The 26,470-nt window shown below is 43.8% G+C and overlaps 3 protein-coding genes across 3 annotated transcripts in view; 2 read left to right on the forward strand and 1 right to left on the reverse strand.

Moving 5' to 3' along the window:
* The window catches only part of LOC140291215 (uncharacterized), a 67,963-nt gene that overhangs the window by 26,698 nt on the left and 14,795 nt on the right, over positions 1-26,470 (forward strand). The gene's annotated exons all lie outside the window — the stretch shown is intronic.
* cdk15 (cyclin-dependent kinase 15) lies at positions 1,724-18,012 on the reverse strand. The gene is made up of 13 exons (XM_072379191.1): positions 17,604-18,012; positions 13,040-13,186; positions 12,867-12,961; positions 12,244-12,323; positions 11,278-11,372; positions 11,107-11,169; positions 10,905-11,028; positions 6,938-7,058; positions 6,763-6,856; positions 4,149-4,212; positions 3,825-3,873; positions 2,239-2,381; positions 1,724-2,032 (listed from the first exon to the last, which is right to left on the reverse strand). The coding sequence occupies exons 1-13, from the start codon at positions 17,781-17,783 to the stop codon at positions 1,920-1,922; spliced, it is 1,368 nt and encodes a 455-aa protein (XP_072235292.1). The 5' UTR covers positions 17,784-18,012; the 3' UTR covers positions 1,724-1,919.
* The window catches only part of LOC140291231 (uncharacterized), a 35,678-nt gene continuing 33,291 nt past the window's right edge, over positions 24,084-26,470 (forward strand). Inside the window, exons 1-7 of the mRNA XM_072379400.1 lie at positions 24,084-24,387; positions 24,465-24,539; positions 24,617-24,742; positions 24,972-25,097; positions 25,239-25,340; positions 25,700-25,778; positions 25,941-26,145. Of these exons, the coding sequence (XP_072235501.1) occupies positions 24,257-24,387; positions 24,465-24,539; positions 24,617-24,742; positions 24,972-25,097; positions 25,239-25,340; positions 25,700-25,778; positions 25,941-26,145 (844 nt within the window). The 5' untranslated portion in view covers positions 24,084-24,256. The remainder of the gene's footprint in view (positions 24,388-24,464; positions 24,540-24,616; positions 24,743-24,971; positions 25,098-25,238; positions 25,341-25,699; positions 25,779-25,940; positions 26,146-26,470) is intronic.

The raw sequence follows: 26,470 nt of genomic DNA on the forward strand, positions 1-26,470 counted from the left end.
TGTTTTTTATTTAATTTAAAGCCTTTAGTTTAAGTTCTAAATGGTTAAATAAATCCATAGTGTGGGTTTAAAGTGTTGAAAGGTGAGACTGAGGTGATGTTCGTGACATAGTTTGTCTCCCTCTGGTGGTTACCTGCTGAACTGCACCTGTGATCAGGACCACAGTTGGACCCCTCAGCTGTCAGGGAAGTGTTTTCACAGGTGGCTTCTGGTGAGGAGATGCTGTAGATGTCTTTGTACTTCTGCCAGGAGCAGCAGAAGACAGTCTCTCTTAAGTCCATGCAGTGATCTGTGTTGGGCCCAGATCCACGAGGTCCTCCAGCGCCTTCATTCTGCCAGCGAAACATGCTGGATGAGAGGGCCTGACCCTGCACTGGGGGCCCATTTCAGGATGTCACAGCCTGGGACTGAATATACATGTGTTTAATTACACATTTTAATTCTTGTGATAGCTGCCTGACATAGAACTGAAATGGAACTGACCAGCAGGGCAGTGTAGGGGGAAATGTGACTGTGATATCCCAAATTCACGATGTCGGGGTACCAGCTAAAATCCTGCAGCTGCTGCTTTTCTGACCCTAACATTCCCTGCTGTGTGCCCCTGAGGGGAAGGTGGTTAAAAGCATGGATGTTGTTGACCTCACGGTCAGTGGGGGAGGCTGTGGGGATATGAGGCAGGAGGTGGAGATGTCATTAGGGGGATTTCCCTCCAGGATTTATGCTGATGCAGCAGAACAGAATCAGGACCTCGGAGACCTTATTGGGCCTTCAGGGCTGCTGTCTGCCTTTGTTTCAACACATGAAACAATCTTTTTGTTTATGTGTTTCTGTTTCTGTATTTAGCAGACGCTTTTGTCCAAAGCGACTTACAAATGAAGATATAACAGCTTTATAAAAAGCTAACAATAAGCTAACAATAAGCTAACAATAAGCTAACAATAAGCTCCATAGAAGGAACCCAGGAGTCCGACTCTGTCAGAGGGGACAGAGTAGAGATAGGGTGCAGGCATAGAAGGAAGAGCAGAAAGATAAAGAGCAGAGATAGAGGGGGGAGGGAAGTACAAGGTAAGTGCTGGGATAGGAGATGCTCTCTGAAGAGCTGGGTTTTCAGGAGCTTCTTGAAGATAGACAGGGACGCCCCTGTTCTGGTAGCGCTCGGTAGGTCATTCCACCATCGTGGGACGACACATGAACAGAGTTTGGATTGTCTTAGGCGTGGTGTAGGAGCTGCTAGACGACAATCCTGGGACCAACGGAGGGACCCAGTTGGGACAGAAGCCTTTGCAAGAGCATTCAAGTAGATGGAGCCGTTCCATTAAGCTCTTTGTAGCTAACATCAGGGACTTGAAATTGTGTCTCTGCTCTCCATCCTCATCAGATGCCTGATAAAAGACCTTCTTTAGATAAAGGTCATAACCACGACTTCTTTGAACTGTATTTTCTTGAAAGACCTTTCCGGGGCAGTTCAGTGTGATAGGACTGCTCTTTCAGTTTGATTAGGCTATATTTGGTGGTGTCTTTACCTTCATTACAGTCTAAATGAGAGTTCCTTCATCCTTCAAAAGTTGGGTCCGTGTGGTGGTTTCAATCTAACTGCACCAGAGGAGGATCAAGTCAACATTTTCAGGGGTTTTCAAGGTTTGCATGACATAATTCACACTGACAGAAGATTCACACAAGAGTCTGTTTTAATCGAACTCAACCTAAACTAAGAGCACCTGCCTTGATCTGGATGAAAACACATCCAGATAATAAGTCTAAGCTTTCTTTTCTGTACACTTGTGTGATCCCAGCTGGTCTCCCCCAAAATACAATCAAATTTTAATTATAAGACAGTCGATTCTATCTATTGTTTGAGGGAGATCCTCCTTGAGGGAGATCTCCTTCCCAGGTTGAGGTCGGCTGATTGGACAGTTTGATCACCAGCATTTAGCGGCGGGCAGCACGGAGGGCTTCACCTTCCGGCCGGCGTTGAAGATGTCTCTGATCTCCGTCTCCAGACGGACTCCAGGAACCTTAAAGATGGACACCGCTGGAAAACAGAGAAGTTGGACCTTTTAATCAAGTTATTTTTCCTTATTTACATACTTCTATATCATGTAACGGTGTTAAGCTTTGCTACAGGTTCGATAGCACAGCTCCCTAATTCTGCCACTCTGCAGGCCTCCAGAGGTTGAACAATCAGCTGTAATTGAGTGAGAATATGGAACCAAAAGCTGTTAGCAGATGTGTTCTTACTGTCTCTGATGTGCATGATGGGAGGAGGAAGCGTGCTGAAGTACAGATGGTGCAGGGCCTCCTGAGCTGAGATCCGCTCTGCTGGAATCAGCTTCAGCATCTTCTGGACCAGGTCCTCGGTTTTATAGGGAAGCTGCTCCAACCTGATCAAGATCAACACAGACTGAAGAGAGACCTCGTCCAAGCTGATCCACATGTGGACTGCTGGGAGCTCAGTTAGCATCATGTGGACTGCTGGGAGCTCAGTTAGCATCATGTGGACTGCTGGGAGCTCAGTTAGCATCATGTGGACTGCTGGGAGCTAAGTTAGCATCATGTGGACTGCTGGGAGCTAAGTTAGCATCATGTGGACTGCTGGGAGCTCAGTTAGCATCATGTGGACTGCTGGGAGCTAAGTTAGCATCATGTGGACTGCTGGGAGCTAAGTTAGCATCATGTGGACTGCTGGGAGCTAAGTTAGCATCATGTGGACTGCTGGGAGCTCAGTTAGCATCATGTGGACTGCTAGGAGCTAAGTTAGCATCATGTGGACTGCTGGGAGCTAAGTTAGCATCATGTGGACTGCTGGGAGCTCAGTTAGCATCATGTGGACTGCTGGGAGCACAGTTAGCATCAAGTGGACTGCTGGGAGCTCAGTTAGCATCAAGTGGACTGCTGGGAGCTCAGTTAGCATCATGTGGACTGCTGGGAGCACAGTTAGCATCATGTGGACTGCTGGGAGCTAAGTTAGCATCATGTGGACTGCTGGGATCCTTTACCCCTTTAGCAGAACCCGTTACCCCTTTAGCAGAACCCGTTACCCCTTTAGCAGAACCTGTTACCCCTTTAGCAGAACCCTTTACCCCTTTAGCAGAACCCATTACCCCTTTAGCAGAACCCGTTACCCCTTTAGCAGAACCCGTTACCCCTTTAGCAGAACCCATTACCCCTTGAACAGAATCCTTTGCCCCTTTAGCAGAACCCGTTACCCCTTTAGCAGAACCTGTTACCCCTTTAGCAGAACCCTTTACCCCTTTAGCAGAACCCATTACCCCTTTAGCAGAACCCGTTACCCCTTTAGCAGAACCCGTTACCCCTTTAGCAGAACCCGTTACCCCTTTAGCAGAACCCGTTACCCCTTGAACAGAATCCTTTTCCCCTTTAGCAGAACCTGTTACCCCTTTAGCAGAACCCATTACCCCTTTAGCAGAACCTGTTACCCCTTTAGCAGAACCCTTTACCCCTTTAGCAGAACCCATTACCCCTTTAGCAGAACCCGTTACCCCTTTAGCAGAACCCGTTACCCCTTTAGCAGAACCCGTTACCCCTTTAGCAGAACCCTTTACCCCTTTTGCAGAACCCTTTACCCCTTGAACAGAACCCTTTACCCCTTTTGCAGAACCCTTTACCCCTTTAGCAGAACCCGTTAACCCTTTAGCAGAACCCGTTACCCCTTTAGCAGAACCCGTTACCCCTTTAACAGAACCCGTTACCCCTTTAGCAGAACCTTTTACCCCTTTAACAGAACCCATTACCCATTTAGCGGAACCTTTTACCCCTTTAGCAGAACCTGTTACCCCTTTAGCATTGAGTCACTGTTAGCTTACCTTTTCCAAACAGTCCTAAACTCCTTTGGTTCAGAGTGAAGAAACCACTCTAAAGAGATCAGATAATTATCACGTTAGCTTGCTGATCTGCTGAATTAACGTCAGAGAATAAGCCAGAGTCCGGTACTAAAGTACCCTTTATGTTTTTTAGGCATGTTAACTATGGAACATTATCCAAACATTGGCTGTAATAACCACTGTAATAAAGCTTTAAATCAAACTCAAAATAAAACCTTAATAGTATCTCAGTTAAAATAAAGATTCCAGACCGTAATTAGAAATTAATCTCAGTTAAGGTGTAAATATGTGGTGGGGGACACTCACCCTCTCTATAATTAGGCAACAGGCTGACTCCAGGCCAGCTTCCCTCTGATGGAAACCCCAGGACCTTCAGAAACTCAGTAAAGTTATACTGCCATGTCAGAACAACACACAATAAAAGGAGACGCTGTAACACCTTTACATACAGCTGGCAGCAAAACATTCAACCCCCGTTGCATTTTAGATTTATTACCAAATGATGATGAAGGGAAAAAGCTCCAGTTTGTTTTGGTGACTCCATTGGTCTTTCCAGATGGTTTCCCATGCGCTGGAGGGGACTTTCACTGTGCTTTAGGTCAGTAATTGTTGCCTCGGAGTTCTGGCATCTGAGCCTTTAGCTTAAAAAGTGGACCTCGTTGGGTCAACCTCAATGCCTGCAGCAACCAGGTCCTTACGGTCATTCATAGGTTTTCACCCGTTTGGCTTCTTACGAATCGGGTTGCATTTAGTGTAACTTTCTCTTTCTCTCACACCCAGAACCCTTTACCCCTTTAGCAGAACCCTTTACCCCTTTAGCAGAACCCGTTACCCCTTTAGCAGAACCCGTTACCCCTTTAGCAGAACCCGTTACCCCTTTAGCAGAACCCGTTACCCCTTTAGCAGAACCCTTTACCCCTTTAGCAGAACCCTTTACCCCTTGAACAGAACCCGTTACCCCTTTAGCAGAACCCTTTACCCCTTTAGCAGTACCCTTTACCCCTTGAACAGAACCCGTTACCTCTTTAGCAGAACCCTTTACCCCTTGAACAGAACCCGTTACCCCTTTAGCAGAACCCTTTACCCCTTTAGCAGTACCCTTTGCCCCTTTAACAGAACCCTTTGCCCCTTTAGCAGAACCCGTTACCCCTTGAACAGAACCCGTTACCCCTTTAGCATAACCCTTTACCCCTTTAGCAGAACCCGTTACCCCTTTAGCAGAACCCTTTACCCCTTTAGCAGAACCCTTTACCCCTTGAACAGAACCCGTTACCCCTTTAGCAGAACCCTTTACCCCTTTAGCAGAACCCTTTACCCCTTTAGCAGAACCCTTTACCCCTTGAACAGAACCCGTTACCCCTTTAGCAGAACCCTTTACCCCTTTAGCAGAACCCGTTACCCCTTTAGCAGAACCCGTTACCCCTTTAGCAGAACCCGTTACCCCTTTAGCAGAACCCGTTACCCCTTTAGCAGAACCCTTTACCCCTTTAGCAGAACCCTTTACCCCTTGAACAGAACCCGTTACCCCTTTAGCAGAACCCTTTACCCCTTTAGCAGTACCCTTTACCCCTTGAACAGAACCCGTTACCTCTTTAGCAGAACCCTTTACCCCTTGAACAGAACCCGTTACCCCTTTAGCAGAACCCTTTACCCCTTTAGCAGTACCCTTTGCCCCTTTAACAGAACCCTTTGCCCCTTTAGCAGAACCCGTTACCCCTTGAACAGAACCCGTTACCCCTTTAGCATAACCCTTTACCCCTTTAGCAGAACCCGTTACCCCTTTAGCAGAACCCTTTACCCCTTTAGCAGAACCCTTTACCCCTTGAACAGAACCCGTTACCCCTTTAGCAGAACCCTTTACCCCTTTAGCAGAACCCTTTACCCCTTTAGCAGAACCCTTTACCCCTTGAACAGAACCCGTTACCCCTTTAGCAGAACCCTTTACCCCTTTAGCAGTACCCTTTACCCCTTGAACAGAACCCGTTACCTCTTTAGCAGAACCCTTTACCCCTTGAACAGAACCCGTTACCCCTTTAGCAGAACCCTTTACCCCTTTAGCAGTACCCTTTACCCCTTGAACAGAACCCGTTACCTCTTTAGCAGAACCCTTTACCCCTTGAACAGAACCCGTTACCCCTTTAGCAGTACCCTTTACCCCTTGAACAGAACCTGTTACCTCTTTAGCAGAACCCTTTACCCCTTGAACAGAACCCGTTACCCCTTTAGCAGAACCCGTTACCCCTTTAGCAGTACCCTTTACCCCTTGAACAGAACCCGTTACCTCTTTAGCAGAACCCTTTACCCCTTGAACAGAACCCGTTACCCCTTTAGCAGAACCCTTTACCCCTTGAACAGAAATTTTGAGGCATGGAATTTGAGGCATGTTCAACAGGGAGGAGTCCCCGGGTCAGACCCAGAACCCACTGGAGGGATTATACATCCGAACTGGGAACCCCTTGGGGTCCCCCAGGAGGAGGTGGAGAGGGTCTGGGTTTCCCTCCTGGACCTGTTGGCTCAGATAAACTTCAGATAAGATGGATCGATGGCTGGGTTTGGTGCCAGAAACATGTCCCACGTCTCAACTGGTCTGGGCCGCTTCGGTGGAAACAGGGGCACCGACCTGATATCAGGCTGGTGCTCATGATGTCAGGATCGGTATAAAACTGCATCATACTTGAACAGAATTGTGTGCAATGGGGCTGAATAAATTCCAGCATCGGCTCAGTTTAGCCAGATGTGTTGACACCTGTCACACTGTCTGAAATGTTCTTAGTGATCAAATATCAAACAGCTGGAAAGTATTTCCACATTTTTTACAATCAACCTAATATTGAATGAGTTTGCTGCCAGCTGTTTAACTCGCTATAAAACTCTGTCTAATACACGTTAACAGACAGGAAACGGTGCTCAGGAGACTGACCCCCCAGATCCTCTGCAGCTGTTCCAGCTCATCAGAGACTCCAGGGAACGCCGGGGCCCCCTGCAGCATCTCGATGAAGATGCAGCCGGCCCCCCTGGTTCAAACACACAAACTTTATCGACCCTGTCAGCCACAGCCGCTCAATCAGCCGTGTGTGTCTGATGGTAGCACTGACCACATGTCCAGAGCCGTGGAGTAATCTGTGGAGCCCAGCAGCACGTCGGGGGGGCGGTACCACAGCGTCACCACCTCCGAGGAGAACGTATGACAGGGGATGGACTTGGACCGAGCCAGACCTGAACCAGAACCAGGAAACTGGTCAGAGGCCGCTCTGGCGTCCACGTACAGACTCAGAATAAACCAATTTGACCCTTTAAACTGTTCAAATAAAAGTACTCTGCTTCAGAAATTAAATCTGACATCACTTCATTTTACCTAATCTTTGGTCCGTTTTTACACATTTTTGTCTGATTTGAAATAAATTCTCTGATAATCCTTTAAATTTTCCACATTGTTTATGTTTTGTGTTATTTTTACTATGAAGGTATCTGAGCTAATTATGAGCTGAATCCGGATCATTTGGCCCCCTCTCCTTCTTCTAACCATGGTACTGAACCCTTCTTTCTTCGTGTTACTGCTTTTTTAGGATCGTTGTGTTAGAAAAATCACAAAAATCCAGATTAAAACTGAATTTTGGAGTTAATTCAGATTCTGAAAGTTATCTGTGATTAGATTAAACTCTTCTTCTCTCGCTGTGCGTTTGAGAAATGACCACAATGTTCACCCAGATTTGACTCTTGAACCAGGAAAACTGCATCTATATGGGACACTTCAGAAGAGTTTACCCTCAAGGTCTGTTCTTCGACATTATGACCAGTAACTTTACCGGAAAATTTACCGGAAACTTTATCTGTAACTTTATTGGAAAATTTACCAGAAAATTTAACTGTAACTTTAATGGAAAATTTACCAGAAACTTTACCGAAAACTTTACCGGTAACTTTGCCGGTAACTTTAACTGTAACTTTGCCTGAAAATTTACTGGAAACTTCAACTGTAACTTCTCCGGTAACTTTATGGGAAACTTTAACGGAAAATTTACCGGAAACTTTAACTGTTACTTTAACGGCAACTTTACCAGAAACTTTACCGAAAACTTTACCGGAAACTTTAACTGCAACTTTAATGGAAAATTTACCGGAAAATTTAACTGTAACTTTAATGGAAAATCTACCAGAAACTTTACCGAAAACTTTACCGGTAACTTTGCCGGTAACTTTAACTGTAACTTTGCCTGAAAATTTACTGGAAACTTCAACTGTAACTTCTCCGGTAACTTTATGGGAAACTTTAACGGAAAATTTACCGGAAACTTTACCGGTAACTTTGCCGGTAACTTTAACTGTAACTTTGCCTGAAAATTTACTGGAAACTTCAACTGTTACTTTAACGGCAATTTTACCGGCAACTTTACCAGAAACTTTACCGAAAATTTTACCGAAAACTTTACCGGAAACTTTAACTGCAGCTTTAATGGAAACTTTACCTGAAACTTTACCGGTAACTTTGCCGGTAACTTTATCGGAAACTTTAACTGTAACTTTGCCTGAAAATTTACCAGAAACTTTACCGGAAATTTTACCGAAAACTTTAACTGTAACTTTATCTGTAAGTTTACTGGAAACTTTAATGGAAACTTTACCAGAAACTTTAACTTTACCACTTTACCATTAACTGTAACTTTATCTGTAACTTTACTGGAAAATTTACCGGAAACTTTATCGGAAACTTTAACTGTAACTTTACCAGTAACTTTACCGGAAAATTTACCGGAAACTTTATTGGAAAATTTAACTGTAACTTTAATGGAAAATTTACCAGAAACTTTACCGAAAACTTTACCGATAACTTTGCCGGTAACTTTAACTGTAACTTTGCCTGAAAATTTACTGGAAACTTCAACTGTAACTTCTCCGGTAACTTTATGGGAAACTTTAACGGAAAATTTACCGGAAACTTTAACTGTTACTTTAACGGCAACTTTACCAGAAACTTTACGGAAACTTTAACTGCAACTTTAATGGAAAATTTACCGGAAAATTTAACTGTAACTTTAATGGAAAATCTACCAGAAACTTTACCGAAAACTTTACCGGTAACTTTGCCGGTAACTTTGCCGGTAACTTTAACTGTAACTTTGCCTGAAAATTTACTGGAAACTTCAACTGTAACTTCTCCGGTAACTTTATGGGAAACTTTAACGGAAAATTTACCGGAAACTTTACCGGTAACTTTGCCGGTAACTTTAACTGTAACTTTGCCTGAAAATTTACTGGAAACTTCAACTGTAACTTCTCCGGTAACTTTATGGGAAACTTTAACGGAAAATTTACCGGAAACTTTAACTGCAACTTTAATGGAAAATTTACCAGAAACTTTACCAGAAAGTTTACCAGAAACTTTACCAGAAACTTTAATGGAAACTTTACCTGAAACTTTACCGGTAACTTTGCCGGTAACTTTATCGGAAACTTTAACTGTAACTTTAACTGTAACTTTGCCTGAAAATTTACCAGAAACTTTACCGAAAATTTTACCGAAAACTTTAACTGTAACTTTATCTGTAAGTTTACTGGAAACTTTAATGGAAACTTTAATGGAAACTTTACCGAAAACTTTAACTGTAACTTTATCTGTAACTGTGTAAAATGTACACATACAGACTCAGAATAAACCAATTTGACCCTTTAAAATGTTCAAATAAAAGTACTCTGCTTCAGAAATTAAATCTGACATTACTTCATTTTACCTAATCTTTGGTCCGTTTTTACACATTTTTGTCTGATTTTAAATAAATTCTCTGATAATCCTTTAAATTCTCATTGTTTATGTTTTTTGTCATTTTCACTATGAAGGTATCTGAGCTAATTATGAGCTGAATCCGGATCATTTGCCCTCCCCCCCCTCCTTCTTCTCACTGTAGTTTGATCCACTTGGGAGGCTCTTGTGCTGCATTCGATGAACCTCGTAAGTGTCGGAAATCCATCCATCCATCTTCTATACCTGCTTAGTCCGTCGGTCGGGTTGCGGGGGGCAGGCGCCCATCCCAGCGGTCACTGGGCGAGAGGCGGGTTCACCCTGGACAGGTCGCCAGTCCGTCATTATTAAATAATTTTCTGCATCTAAAGTAGGAGGAAAAGCTTGGCTGCCTCCAGGTTTACTTCACTGTTCTAGCAGTTCACTCACGGAAAAACAAAAGAGAAGTGAGCTAAAGTTCTCACGTTTTATCAGATCCTTCTCACGGTTTATGTTCTGTTCCACGTCTTGTCTCGTCACTTCCTGTTTTATTTTGAAAGCACTAACTGTCTCCTCTCGTTTCAGGTATCTTGCCCTTCCTCCTGATTCCCAAAGTGTTTCCACCTGTTCCCTTTGGTCCCTCATGTGTTCAGATAGTCTGCGTTTCCCTTGTCTTGTGCCAGTTTGTTGTCTCTCCATCATTACCCGCCCTTTGCCTTGTTCTTTCAGCCATAGTTTCCACGAGCCTGCAGTGCTTTCTTGTTTTATATTCTGGTCCATAGCCTTAGTTTATTTATTCTAACACTTTCATAGCTTCGTTTTTTCCGGAGAGATTTTTCGTTGTTGCCATTCATAGTCGCCGCCGTTAAAGGAGAGTTTTAAGTTTATCGTTAAAGTTCATAGAGCCTCTGTTTAGTTAAAAGTGCGTCTTTTGTTTTATTCCGCCTCGTTTTGAGAGCGCGTCTTTTGTTTTAAGCGTTCATAGCTTTTGTTTTCCTCCCACTTTGGAGAGTTTTGTTTGTACCTTTCATAGCTGCCCTCTTCCTCCCTTTAGGTACTGAGGAAAGCATTTTCTTGCCTTTTCTTTTGCGCTGCCAGGAGATCACTGCTGTGCTCTGTGTGCTGTGTTTAAATAATAAAAACCCTCTTGGATCCCACACAACCCTGCATCTGTGTCCTGAGTCCCCGGGTAACCTGACAATCCTTATGTGATATTTTCCACTTTCTGTATTTCTGAATTATATGATGAGGAAAGCTGAGCACTTTTGCGAGTTTGGGCCTTTCTATCCGCAGGGCCACACTTTGTTTTGTGGCGAGCAGCCTGCAGGGGGCGCTGCTCTCCTCACCGAAGTCGGCCAGTTTGAGCTCTCCCAGGTAGCTGATGAGCAGGTTGTGCGGCTTCAGGTCTCGGTGCAGGATCCTGCGGCTGTGGATGTAGCAGAGGCCTCGCAGCAGCTGGAACATGAAGATCTGCAACAGAGCGCAGCGCCGTCAGTCCACACCGCAGAGAGGACTGTCCCTGCAGCGCCCCCTGCTGTGTGGACGTACGCGCACGTTGTGAGAGTGCAGACCTCCGGGGTGCTGCGTCATGTACTGGGCCAGGTCCGTCTGCTGCAAGAGAAACCGGATTTATCACGGTGTGACATGCTGCCTCCCACAGCCAATCACAGCAGACCGTCATCATCATCATCTCAGGTATGAAAGCAGAGCCTTCCTCACCACATATTCAAAGACGAAGGTGAGCGTCTCCCTGGTGTGGACGATGTCGTGCAGGAGGACGATGTTGGCGTGCTTCAGACGTTTTAGCAGAGAGGCTGAGACACAACAGGTGAGAGCAGCAAAGTTAGAGACTGTGAAGCTCAATCTAAATCAGACCGTTTTAAGACTCTGTTCGTATTATTGCATGTTCCAGAGCAACAGGGCACCTGTCCTAATGCCAGCTGGGATGGGCGATTTAGATGAAGCTGATTTAGATGAAGGTGTAGGGAACGGATGGCTGTTCCAGCTCAGTTAATGACTCAACACCAGACTGCAGTCTCAGCCCAGCAGGTGAGTCCCCTGCAACATGCTCAGCAGGACTTCACTTACATTTGTGTTGCAGTTTGGCCTCGGTGTGATGTTTGAATGAATGATGACAGCTGATTCCATCAGGGAAGAGTTGAATTGCTCCTCGGTTTGACTGTGATGTGGGAGACCAGGGTTTGATTCCTGGTTCCACACCGAACTTCAAGCTGTTCGAGGCCAAACTTTCATTTTCTGACTTTTAACGCCCCAGAAATAACGAAAAGGGAACAACAATGACACGCGTTCTTTTTCGCTGGGATGTTTGCGCTCATTTAAAGTCTCAGTTAGTTGCATTTCCCCATAAACACAGAGCATGAGCCTGATCTCATTCTGACCTCTGCTGGAGACTTTTGATATAAACATATAAACTGATATAAATTAACAAAGCAAAGGTTCTCTTAAAAAAACAAGCCCAAAGTTGCTTATAATAAGCCAACCTGGCAACCCTGGAGAAACTCTGTCATAAGATGCTGTGACGCCATAATGCGAATAAGATTTATGACATAAATGAACTTCCTCCAAAGCTTATTTCGACCTCTGTTTTCTCTGAGTCTTGTTAAGGTGATCAAACAGATGTTCTGAATATAGCTGCTGATGTGGGCGCCTGATCTGATTGGTCACCTTCTCTGATGGCGGTGAACGGGACGCCCTCCTCCGTCTTCATCTGAATCACCTTCAGAGCCACCAGCTGCCCGTTTATCCTCCAAAGAAGAAGAACACATCCTTAATGAGGTCGGCCACTGAAACCCGCTCAACAGATCAATGAAAACTTCCCTTTAAAATGAATCATAAAATGTTTTCAAGAACAGGATTATTGATAAGTAGCAAAAACATCCCGAAATGAAAACAATAATGGTGAAAAATATCCAAAGACAAAAGAACAACCAAGAAATGCTGTTAAAATGTTAGAAAATATTATTTTAAGACATCTAAAAGGTATAAACGTATGTCCAAATAAGTACAAATAAAATATCTTAAAATGTCTAAAAGTGATTAAAACATCTAAATATTTGTCATATTTTATAAGTGGTAAAAAGAAATGTCTAATAAATAATATAAATGTTCAAAAAAATATCACAGTTTTACTCAAATGTCTGAATAAATAGTTTGAATATTCATTCTGTAACACTTTACAGAAACCCGTCTGTACAGTTGAACATTTCTAATGTCGACTCAAACTCCTAGGAGTGATCAGATGACTTATTGATGACGATCAGCTGATCCCAGGAGGAACAAACTCTGACCTGCTGATGCCTTTATAGACGGAGGCGAACGCTCCCTCGCCCAGCTTCTCCAGACTCAGGTACGAGTGGGCGGCTCCGAACTCCAGGCCCGGTTTCTGAGCACAGCAGACAGCCAACTGTCAGGTAAGGTCACATGATCACGGCTTGAAACACCATGTGACTGGTGGACTGACCCAGGTGAAGGGGTCCTGAGCAGGCGTCCCTCTCAGCGGGTCACTGTTGCTGCGTCCTCGTTGGACTCGGAGCCGTCTGACCTGCAGGGTGTGGAACCAGTGAGGCCGGGACGCTGAGGGCGGCGAGCCAGACTGCTCTGGAGCCACCTAGGACATTGATAGAGACCGGGTCAGCAGGACGATACCGGAGGGGAACGCCTTAAACCACGAGACACACACAGAAGCTTCAGAACCACCTTAAACGTTCAAATAGGCTAGAAATTAGAGCTCCTGACAGAAATGACACCACCTGAGAACTTTATACCGCCTCAGAAACCGACCAAAGACTCTGACACCACCTTAGAAACCAGCAGAAACTCTGATACCACCTTAGAAACCAGCAGAAACTCTGATACCACCTTAAAAACCAGCAGAAACTCTGATACCACCTTAAAAACCAGCAGAAACTCTGATACCACCTTAAAAACCAGCAGAAACTCTGATACCACCTTAAAAACCAGCAGAAACTCTGACACCACCTTAAAAACCAGCAGAAACTCTGATACCACCTTAAAAACCAGCAGAAACTCTGATACCACCTTAAAAACCAGCAGAAACTCTGATACCACCTTAGAAACCAGCAGAAACTCTGACACCACCTTAAAAACCAGCAGAAACTCTGACACCACCTTAAAAACCAGCAGAAACTCTGATACCACCTTAGAAACCAGCAGAAACTCTGACACCACCTTAAAAACCAGCAGAAACTCTGACACCACCTTAAAAACCAGCAGAAACTGTGATACCACCTTAAAAACCAGCAGAAACTCTGATACCACCTTAGAAACCAGCAGAAACTCTGACACCACCTTAGAAACCAGCAGAAACTCTGATACCACCTTAAAAACCAGCAGAAACTCTGACACCACCTTAGAAACCAGCAGAAACTCTGATACCACCTTAGAAACCAGCAGAAACTCTGATACCACCTTAGAAACCAGCAGAAACTCTGACACCACCTTAGAAACCAGCAGAAACTCTGACACCACCTTAAAAACCAGCAGAAACTCTGATACCACCTTAGAAACCAGCAGAAACTCTGACACCACCTTAAAAACCAGCAGAAACTCTGACACCACCTTAAAAACCAGCAGAAACTCTGACACCACCTTAGAAACCAGCAGAAACTCTGACACCACCTTAAAAACCAGCAGAAACTCTGATACCACCTTAGAAACCAGCAGAAACTCTGATACCACCTTAAAAACCAGCAGAAACTCTGATACCACCTTAGAAACCAGCAGAAACTCTGACACCACCTTAAAAACCAGCAGAAACTCTGACACCACCTTAGAAACCAGCAGAAACTCTGACACCACCTTAGAAACCAGCAGAAACTCTGACACCACCTTAAAAACCAGCAGAAACTCTGATACCACCTTAGAAACCAGCAGAAACTCTGATACCACCTTAGAAACCAGCAGAAACTCTGACACCACCTTAGAAACCAGCAGAAACTCTGATACCACCTTAGAAACCAGCAGAAACTCTGACACCACCTTAGAAACCAGCAGAAACTCTGACACCACCTTAAAAACCAGCAGAAACTCTGACACCACCTTAGAAACCAGCAGAAACTCTGATACCACCTTAAAAACCAGCAGAAACTCTGATACCACCTTAGAAACCAGCAGAAACTCTGACACCACCTTAAAAACCAGCAGAAACTCTGATACCACCTTAAAAACCAGCAGAAACTCTGACACCACCTTAAAAACCAGCAGAAACTCTGACACCACCTTAGAAACCAGCAGAAACTCTGATACCACCTTAAAAACCAGCAGAAACTCTGATACCACCTTAAAAACCAGCAGAAACTCTGACACCACCTTAAAAACCAGCAGAAACTCTGACACCACCTTAAAAACCAGCAGAAACTCTGACACCACCTTAAAAACCAGCAGAAACTCTGATACCACCTTAAAAACCAGCAGAAACTCTGATACCACCTTAGAAACCAGCAGAAACTCTGACACCACCTTAAAAACCAGCAGAAACTCTGACACCACCTTAGAAACCAGCAGAAACTCTGATACCACCTTAAAAACCAGCAGAAACTCTGATACCACCTTAGAAACCAGCAGAAACTCTGATACCACCTTAGAAACCAGCAGAAACTCTGATACCACCTTAAAAACCAGCAGAAACTCTGACACCACCTTAAAAACCAGCAGAAACTCTGATACCACCTTAAAAACCAGCAGAAACTCTGATACCACCTTAGAAACCAGCAGAAACTCTGATACCACCTTAGAAACCAGCAGAAACTCTGATACCACCTTAGAAACCAGCAGAAACTCTGATACCACCTTAGAAACCAGCAGAAACTCTGATACCACCTTAGAAACCAGCAGAAACTCTGATACCACCTTAGAAACCAGCAGAAACTCTGATACCACCTTAAAAACCAGCAGAAACTCTGATACCACCTTAAAAACCAGCAGAAACTCTGATACCACCTTAAAAACCAGCAGAAACTGTGACACCACCTTAAAAACCAGCAGAAACTCTGACACCACCTTAAAAACCAGCAGAAACTCTGATACCACCTTAAAAACCAGCAGAAACTCTGACACCACCTTAAAAACCAGCAGAAACTCTGATACCACCTTAAAAACCAGCAGAAACTCTGATACCACCTTAAAAACCAGCAGAAACTGTGACACCACCTTAAAAACCAGCAGAAACTCTGACACCACCTTAAAAACCAGCAGAAACTCTGATACCACCTTAAAAACCAGCAGAAACTCTGATACCACCTTAGAAACCAGCAGAAACTCTGATACCACCTTAGAAACCAGCAGAAACTCTGATACCACCTTAGAAACCAGCAGAAACTCTGATACCACCTTAAAAACCAGCAGAAACTCTGATACCACCTTAAAAACCAGCAGAAACTCTGATACCACCTTAAAAACCAGCAGAAACTGTGACACCACCTTAAAAACCAGCAGAAACTCTGACACCACCTTAAAAACCAGCAGAAACTCTGATACCACCTTAAAAACCAGCAGAAACTGTGATACCACCTTAAAAACCAGCAGAAACTCTGATACCACCTTAGAAACCAGCAGAAACTCTGATACCACCTTAGAAACCAGCAGAAACTCTGATACCACCTTAGAAACCAGCAGAAACTCTGATACCACCTTAAAAACCAGCAGAAACTCTGATACCACCTTAAAAACCAGCAGAAACTCTGACACCACCTTAGAAACCAGCAGAAACTCTGATACCACCTTAAAAACCAGCAGAAACTCTGATACCACCTTAAAAACCAGCAGAAACTCTGACACCACCTTAGAAACCAGCAGAAACTCTGATACCACCTTAAAAACCAGCAGAAACTCTGACACCACCTTAAAAACCAGCAGAAACTCTGATACCACCTTAAAAACCAGCAGAAACTGTGATACCACCTTAGAAACCAGCAGAAACTCTGATACCACCTTAGAAACCAGCAGAAACTCTGACACCACCTTAAAAACCAGCAGAAACTGTGATACCACCTTAAAAACCAGCAGAAACTGTGATACCACCTTAAAAACCAGCAGAAACTCTGATACCACCTTAGAAACCAGCAGAAACTCTGATACCACCTTAGAAACCAGCAGAAACTCTGATACCACCTTAGAAACCAGCAGAAACTCTGACACCACCTTAAAAACCAGCAGAAACTCTGACACCACCTTAAAAACCAGCAGAAACTCTGACACCACCTTAAAAACCAGCAGAAACTCTGACACCACCTTAAAAACCAGCAGAAACTCTGATACCACCTTAGAAACCAGCAGAAACTCTGACACCACCTTAGAAACCAGCAGAAACTCTGACACCACCTTAGAAACCAGCAGAAACTCTGATACCACCTTAGAAACCAGCAGAAACTCTGATACCACCTTAGAAACCAGCAGAAACTCTGATACCACCTTAAAAACCAGCAGAAACTCTGATACCACCTTAAAAACCAGCAGAAACTCTGATACCACCTTAGAAACCAGCAGAAACTCTGACACCACCTTAAAAACCAGCAGAAACTCTGATACCACCTTAGAAACCAGCAGAAACTCTGACACCACCTTAAAAACCAGCAGAAACTCTGACACCACCTTAGAAACCAGCAGAAACTCTGACACCACCTTAAAAACCAGCAGAAACTCTGATACCACCTTAAAAACCAGCAGAAACTCTGACACCACCTTAAAAACCAGCAGAAACTCTGACACCACCTTAGAAACCAGCAGAAACTCTGACACCACCTTAAAAACCAGCAGAAACTCTGACACCACCTTAAAAACCAGCAGAAACTCTGACACCACCTTAGAAACCAGCAGAAACTCTGACACCACCTTAGAAACCAGCAGAAACTCTGACACCACCTTAGAAACCAGCAGAAACTGTGATACCACCTTAAAAACCAGCAGAAACTCTGATACCACCTTAAAAACCTACCAGAATCTGAAGGGGCCCCGCAGGTCAGTCAGTTTAAAACAACATTTTTAAAGTGTTCCTCATCCACAGATACCTCAGCAGACGGGAGCGAGCTCCAACTTCTGTTTTTACTCAGGATGACCTCCTCCTCCTGCTCCCCATCTTCATCCTCACCCCTCTTCTCTCTCCCCCCGGCAGCCTCCTCGCCCTCACCCCAGCAGCACCTCCTCAGCCAGCAGCCGGCCTCCCTCATGCAGCGGCACAGGTCCTCCATCTTTTCTTCTCCTCTGTGGGCTTCCTGCTCTTCCCCTCGGTCTCATATGACTCACATGGTTCAGGACGAGCAAACAGGATCCCATGACCTCGCTTCATACCCAGAGAGAAGAACAACAGCCTCCTTTGAACACTGTGCTGTTCAACGCTGTTTGCTGCCACCTGGTGGTCGCTGACATCACTGCAGGTCTCTGCTTGGCAGGAGCTGATCACATGATCGATGAAAGCTTTCATTCAGCTGGAAATATGAAATACATATTGAAACATGTCTTTCTTGGAGTTTTAAACAACCAGATCTGAATCAATTCCTACAAACCTCTGATCATGTCCTAAAACCAAGGTCTCTGCTGAATGTTCTTTATTCTTATCAAATGATGGCAGATAAAACTAAAACACATTATATTATTATTATAACATATTATAAAACACAGTAAGGGACATCTCACAGTTTGAAATGATGTAATTTACTCCTTATTTCAGCAGGAGAATCTTTGGTTTGGCTTCTCTAATAAATTATGTTTTAAGACATTTGTTCCAAACGGGAATATCAGCTTTTTAAGTTAATTTCATATGCAGTTATATTTCCATGTGTATGAGCAGGAAAATAATCTGTTTGAAGAGTTTCAGTCAGGATTCAGAGTGCATCGTAGCACAGAAACAGCACCGGTGAAAGTTACCAAAGATCTCCTCTTAGCCTCTGATAGCGGACTTGTTTCTGTGCTTGTCCTGTGGGATCTCAGAGCTGCATTTGATACGATCGATCACAGCATTCTGTTACAGAGACTTGAACATGTTAGTGGGATTAAAGGAACTGCATTAGGCTGCTTTAAGGCTGGTTTTAGGCTGGTTTTAGGCTGGTTTAAGGCTGGTTTAAGGCTGGTTTTAGGCTGGTTTAAGGCTGGTTTTAGGCTGCTTTAAGGCTGGTTTTAGGCTGGTTTTAGGCTGGTTTTAGGCTGGTTTAAGGCTGGTTTTAGGCTGGTTTAAGGCTGGTTTTAGGCTGGTTTAAGGCTGGTTTTAGGCTGGTTTAAGGCTGGTTTTAGGCTGGTTTTAGGCTGGTTTTAGGCTGGTTTAAGGCTGGTTTTAGGCTGGTTTAAGGCTGGTTTTAGGCTGGTTTAAGGCTGGTTTTAGGCTGGTTTAAGGCTGGTTTTAGGCTGGTTTAAGGCTGGTTTTAGGCTGGTTTTAGGCTGGTTTAAGGCTGGTTTAAGGCTGGTTTTAGGCTGGTTTTAGGCTGGTTTAAGGCTGGTTTAAGGCTGGTTTTAGGCTGGTTTAAGGCTGGTTTTAGGCTGCTTTAAGGCTGGTTTTAGGCTGGTTTTAGGCTGGTTTTAGGCTGGTTTAAGGCTGGTTTTAGGCTGGTTTAAGGCTGGTTTTAGGCTGGTTTAAGGCTGGTTTTAGGCTGGTTTAAGGCTGGTTTTAGGCTGGTTTTAGGCTGGTTTAAGGCTGGTTTTAGGCTGGTTTTAGGCTGATTTAAGGCTGGTTTTAGGCTGCTTTAAGGCTGGTTTTAGGCTGGTTTAAGGCTGGTTTAAGGCTGGTTTAAGGCTGGTTTTAGGCTGGTTTTAGGCTGGTTTAAGGCTGGTTTTAGGCTGGTTTAAGGCTGGTTTTAGGCTGCTTTAAGGCTGGTTTTAGGCTGGTTTAAGGCTGGTTTTAGGCTGGTTTTAGGCTGGTTTTAGGCTGGTTTAAGGCTGGTTTTAGGCTGGTTTAAGGCTGGTTTTAGGCTGGTTTAAGGCTGGTTTTAGGCTGGTTTTAGGCTGGTTTTAGGCTGGTTTAAGGCTGGTTTTAGGCTGGTTTAAGGCTGGTTTTAGGCTGGTTTAAGGCTGGTTTTAGGCTGGTTTAAGGCTGGTTTTAGGCTGGTTTAAGGCTGGTTTTAGGCTGGTTTTAGGCTGGTTTAAGGCTGGTTTAAGGCTGGTTTTAGGCTGGTTTAAGGCTGGTTTTAGGCTGCTTTAAGGCTGGTTTTAGGCTGGTTTTAGGCTGGTTTTAGGCTGGTTTAAGGCTGGTTTTAGGCTGGTTTAAGGCTGGTTTTAGGCTGCTTTAAGGCTGGTTTTAGGCTGGTTTTAGGCTGGTTTTAGGCTGGTTTAAGGCTGGTTTTAGGCTGGTTTAAGGCTGGTTTTAGGCTGGTTTAAGGCTGGTTTTAGGCTGGTTTTAGGCTGGTTTTAGGCTGGTTTAAGGCTGGTTTTAGGCTGGTTTTAGGCTGGTTTTAGGCTGTTTTTAGGCTGTTTTTAGGCTGGTTTAAGGCTGGTTTTAGGCTGGTTTAAGGCTGGTTTTAGGCTGGTTTAAGGCTGGTTTAAGGCTGGTTTTAGGCTGGTTTAAGGCTGGTTTTAGGCTGGTTTAAGGCTGGTTTAAGGCTGGTTTTAGGCTGGTTTAAGGCTGGTTTTAGGCTGGTTTTAGGCTGGTTTAAGGCTGGTTTTAGGCTGGTTTTAGGCTGGTTTTAGGCTGCTTTAAGGCTGGTTTTAGGCTGCTTTAAGGCTGGTTTAAGGCTGGTTTTAGGCTGGTTTTAGGCTGGTTTAAGGCTGGTTTTAGGCTGGTTTTAGGCTGGTTTAAGGCTGGTTTTAGGCTGGTTTTAGGCTGGTTTAAGGCTGGTTAAACCTGGAGTAAGTCACGGAGTTCCTCAGGGTTCTGTGCTTGTGCATGTCTTAAAGACATAAAAATGACTCTGGATGGATCTGCTCCTAAATGTAGACGAAACTGAAGTCGTTGCCCTTGGATCTGGGGATTATAAAACCAATCTTCCCAGAATAACAGGTTGATATTTTCAGCTACTGGCCAAAGCAGAGTTGGTTAAACTCTAACTAAACCCAGCAGATATTTACGAAAGTCATGTGCTGACCGAACGAATAGCTCCATCACAGCTGTTTAAACATAATTATATTAAAAGAAAATCTACTTTAACTTATCTGCAATAACTGAAGAGTATTCATTTGATTTTAGTATTTTACAATTATTAGACGTTGTTCATAAGTATCCTGGTAAGTCCCCACTAACTTTTATAAACAGAAGTGTATTATTGAACAAAATGTGTGTTTTTCACTCATAAATTCCTACTTGTACCGGTCCCCGGGTGCAGGGGGGGGGGGGGTTCACACCTGTCGCACCTGCGGCTCATCAGTGATCGAGCGCCGGTTAAAGGCTGCTCCCTCCTGGGCGCCTGAGCCAGATCATTACCTCTCTTCAGGGTGTAACATGCCTGCTCTCGCGCTCAACCCACCTCCGAGCCCCTCTTCACCTGAATCCCCTGGACACGGGACCCACACCAACCCGGATCACGGACCCTGAATCCATCCCCAGCGTCCTGGTGACCCTGAATAAACCCATTTATTACATCTATTTCCCAGTCTCCTGTTCGCTTCCGGGTCCAGTCTTCTCCAGAAAAGATCACATTTAACATATTACTGCCAGTATTAATATTTGTGGAAGTAAACGCTTGTAAATTAACTGAAGTGTACCAAGTATACTTTGCTTTGTTCCACTACAGCACATAAAAGTACAATAAATACACGATAAATAAAGTAAATTCCAGCTAAAACACACTCGGTATAAAACTGGTTGTACCAACAGAGTAGAGTTCAAACCTAAGTATCATTGGAAGCAAACTAAGCTCAGTTTCCATTTACTTGCCACTTTATTTTTAGGTTTAATGTGACTCAACGAAACCCCCGAACAAAGCACTTTCACTTCTCCAGCCACAGAAAGACACGTTTTTCAGCCATAAAACACACCTTCTTCTCTAAGTTAAGTTTCACTTTCCATGTGGCGCAGATTCATTTCACGGAGTAAATCTGAACCTGAAGGTAATGTGAGCCGTTTTTATTGTTTTACTCGTTATTATCAGCAGCTCAGTCCCTGCAGGAACAGCAGAAATGTGCTTCGTTGCTCACGTGAAAAGACTCAAACCTGTAAAATAGGAGCGAAAGTCAGACACGTGTCCGGCCGCCATTTTGTGTTTCTGCGGAGTAAAATCAGCTGAAGACAGTTAAACACCAACTTTTTGTGTTTCTGCGGAGTAAAACAGCTGAAGACAGTTAAACACCAACTTGTTCGGAGCCTACTTTGTATTCATATTTTCTGCTGAGCGCAGACAGCTTTTCCTGCCTGGATCGTTCTGCTCCTGAGGCGGAGATGAGCTGCTGCTCTCCCGCTGTCTGAGCCTCTGAAGGCGGCGTGAGCTCAGCCGAACAGCCGCCGAGCAGCTCCGGCTGGTTCTATCAGTTCACACCGGTTACATGCCATTAATTAATTAATTTTTTTATCAAACGTCCCGCCATTCCGACAGTTCCTTTTAATAGCCTATTTTTTACCCAAAACATTTTGCACTAATGATATGCCGGCGCAGATACGCCCTAAAGTTTGGCGCACAAACTCTGCACATACAGGGCCACAGCCTCGCAAACAAACTTTAATAATAAAAGGTATTTCAAATATAAAAATACAGATATTAATGTAACTCTGGCTGAAACTGATTAAGCAGAAATACAGAGTCAGTGAGCAGCAGCCAGCTGGAGCGGAGCTCTCCACAGATGCGTCTTTTGCACGCTGTCATCATATGCAAAAGTAATAATTGCAATTACAGATATCACGGCTACTGCACAGGACACAGTTGAGAGCAATCTGCCTTGCCTTGCCAATAGGAGAAGAGAGAAATGACAGCAGAGAACGTATAAAACACAACAAAATGCAGTAAAAACGTTTATTCGTGTTATTCACGTGATTTATGAGTACTCACTCCAATTTTGGGAAGCGCGGATGGGCTTTGCGCATTTGGCACAAACACACAGCCGTTGCGCAAGGCTTTATACAGCCTGTTGATATCTTAAGGACCTAACTGGTCACACCTGGGAGTAAATGTCATGTAGAGATTGTTTTTACATGACATTACAGCTGAACATATAGCTTTCATCCACAAACCAACGTGGGAGAGCCCGAAGACGCATGTGCCAGACGCACATAGGCATGCGTAAAACCAATTTTGACCACTTCATGCTGTTTATTTGCTTTCTTTTAGTTAACTTTCGTTTCTTTTGGATTCTTGTGCGTATTATGGAGCCGTTTCGTTTGTAAGCCTTTTTTTCTGGATTAAATTTTCGTGGCATTGGAGTATGATTGAAAACCACCGCGGTCTGCTTCTCCTCCTCCAGTTGCCCAGACTTTGTGTTTTTAATAAGGCTTATTATCTGTAAACATGTGTTATTTTCATCATAATTATTTCTGCGCATACAGAAGATTTTCTTTCTTGTTCTACTTTTCCTGAAGACTCGACTACATACATTAATATAATATAATATAATATTAAAGGGTGCTTACAACAAGTATATTTGAAGGATTTGTGTCTTTATGAAGAAATTTCTGGGAAATAACATTTTAATCTACATAAAAGACTTATTTAACTATACTTTTATGATTTTGTTAACACTTAGTGCTCTTAGCTTAGCATTGCAGGAATTAATTTGGACATAAATTTATTTGACTTGATTCTTGTGTTACAAAGACTTGGATTTCTAGTTTCTTTGAAGTGCCTCAGGTGATATTTATGGTGATCTGATGAATAAAGCTTTATGTAATTGAACTGTGGAAACCTCCCTCCCACCTGCCCTGCCCTATCAGGGGTGGAGCTCTGATTCCAGGCAGCAGCTCACCTGTGGAGCGGAGCGTCGTCTTCAACACTTGTTTGAACAAACTGTGAGTCTGAGCTGTTTATTTCTTCTCTGTAATGTTTGGAAACATATTTTGTATTTGTTTTATTCCCAAAATAAATCCCGTTGTGTTTTAATTTGTGGGGATAACGATGGTTTCTTCCATCAAAGTCAGACAGAAACTCACAGCTTTGACTCTCTTAAGCACCAAAGGTAACAACCTGCCTGAAGGTGAGGCTTCGCTGCTGTGTAACTCAGGAAGTCAGAAAGGGTTTTCAACGTTTTTAGACCCGCCTCCATGTTCCAGGACAGTCGGTACAGAGCAGTTTTTCCTTGTTTCTCAGTGTTTCTTTTCTTTCTTTTCGTCCCACTTAAAATCCAGCATGTTTTAAACCTGCTTTATTGTGTGGCTAAATTAGAGCTGCAGCAACACGTCCTTTATCTGGAGATCAGTTAGAGATGGTTATATTAATTAGAGATGGTTATAGTCTGGAGATTAAAATGTGACCTTTTTAAGTATCTTAGAGAGGGTTTTTATGCTTTTCTTTTGAAAATCTGTTGAAAACATCACCTGAAAAACGGGTTTTAGTGGTGTCTCTGAAATAAGTTTCTCTGGATGAAGAGTGAAATTACTGGAAAAGGTTTGTTTGATTTTGCCCTTTTATTGCATGTATTCATTTAAATGATGTTTTATTTTAAAGCATCACTTTGTTGAGACCCCAGAAACACAATGAATGACAAAAATGATTCAACTGAGACTGATATGAAACAGAGAATCTGAGCCAATCAGAGGAGCAGCTGATCTTTTACAGCCCAAACGATGGAAAGAGGGTTTGAGTTGATGTGCAGATGAATGATCTGTGTTTCCTCTGCAGCTGAAGGCAGGAAGTGTGTGAGCTGCTGTGAATCCAGCAGCATGGATCAGTGTGAGGACACTAAAACCACTCTGTGTGGGGAACATGAGAGCCGGAGCAAAGCTCAGAGGTGAGACCCCCGTCTCCAACTGTCCACGACTCTTCTCCACGTCAGAGCTCACCTCACCAAACCACCTTTATTCACAGGATCCAAGCTGAACCTGAACCTGGACCTGAACCAGAACCTGGAGCTGGACCCAAATTACAAGCCTCAAAAGCAGAGTAAGTTAACATCAGTTATTTGATTTAAAGGTAATTAAGTATCTCATGCAGGCTTAAAAGCTTTGTTTTCCCATCAGGATCCACCAGAGACCAGAACCTGGATCAGAACCAGAACCAGAACCCAGCTGTGTGTCCTTTAAGAGCGACCAGTCAAAGGGTCTTGTGATAATTTTCAAATCAGACCAACATCCATCCTCTAAGAGGTGAGACCACCGTCTCCAACTGTCCACGACTCTTCTCCATGTCAGAGCTCACCTCACCAAACCACCTTTATTCACAGGATCCAGCCTCGATCAGAACCAGGACCTGAACCAGAACCTGGAGCTGGACCCAAATTACAAGCCTCAAAAGCAGAGTAAGTTAACATCAGTTATTTGATTTAAAGGTAATTAAGTATCTCATGCAGGCTTAAAAGCTTTGTTTTCCCATCAGGATCCACCAGAGACCAGAACCTGGATCAGAACCAGAACCAGAACCCAGCTGTGTGTCCTTTAAGAGCGACCAGTCAAAGGGTCTTGTGATAATTTTCAAATCAGACCAACATCCATCCTCTAAGAGGTGAGCTGAGTGTAAATGTTGTCACAGAGTAAAATGTAGCAGAGTCGGTCTGAACAGCTTTTATTCCAGCATGTGTTTAATGTGAGCTCAGCTCTGTTTCACATCCATTTCTATGTTCATAAATGATTTTGTGTTGTTTAGGAGGAAGCTGGAAAACCCAGGCTCACCTGAACCCAGCTCTGAGTCCCAGAAGACTTCCATGAAACATACTCCGAGGAAAAGGCACCACCCAGATGTTCAGAGGTACACCTTCACTGACACAGATAAAGTTCCCTCAGTGATGTTTTAAGCATCTATCCGTCTCATTGGTTCCCCTCGATGGTAGCATAGTTCTTAGGAACAGTAATTAAAACATATAGGTTTTAAATTCTTCTTGAACTGTCCCAGCTCTGACCCAAACGGGTATGTTTGGGTTGTGAGTTCAGACTGCATGAAGGTTTAATATTCAAAAAAGACCTGTTGTCTAGTATAAGCTATTGAAATGTTCCGCTTACCATTGGGAGACACAGGTCATTTCAGGTGATTTCTTGATTGAAGCCATGGAAATCAAGGACCCACCTTCAGCTGCTCCTACAAACGAATTCTTCATGATTCCTCCACAGAGTGGACCAGCAGAGCTCAGAGGTTCCCAGTGGGCAGTCTGCCCAGCAGCATCAGACACAGCTGGACTCCATATTTATGGTCTGTACATGTACAACAGCTACTTTTCCATCTATTGTGTTCACAGTCATCTCCAGGCTGCACTTTGCAGACCAGCGGATTGTCAGTGTGTCCAACATGGATCTGATGTTTGGCTCCATGATTTCAGCCTGATTGGCTCATTCATATAGTGTTCTGTTCCAGCTGCTGGAGGACAACATGCTCACTTTTGTGAAGGAGGAGCTGAAGAAGATCCAGAAGGTCCTGAGCCCAGAATGCTTAGATGTGGAGGATGAGGAGTTGTTGGAGGATAAAGAACAAAGGAACAGCAAAGAAGCCTTTCTGCAGATCACAGTTCACTTCCTGAGGAGAATGAAGCAGGAGGAGCTGGCTGAGCGTCTGCAGAGCAGTAAGAGGATTTCTCTCAGGGATTATAGATAAATGTACAAATGCCATTTAATTAGAGATTGATTGACATGTTTTTTCCAGGGCCGATACCAATTGTTAGGAGTCAAGGAGGCCGATATTCATTTGCGGTAAAAGTGAAAATTAGCGTCAAACTGGGCTGCTACATTACAAACGATTGTTACTATAGCTGAAAAAATCGTGCAATATGAGAGACGCACACTATTCTCTCACTATTCATCCCTTCATGTGCTTCCCTGCAATAAAACTGGACTGAATTGAGTTCATTAGGTTTTTTCTCTCGCTCTCTGCCTCTCACACACATACGT

Source organism: Leuresthes tenuis, unplaced genomic scaffold (genome assembly GCF_036924035.1).
Source record: "Leuresthes tenuis unplaced genomic scaffold, fLeuTen1.0.hap1 SCAF_1, whole genome shotgun sequence".
Lineage (NCBI taxonomy): Eukaryota > Metazoa > Chordata > Actinopteri > Atheriniformes > Atherinopsidae > Leuresthes > Leuresthes tenuis.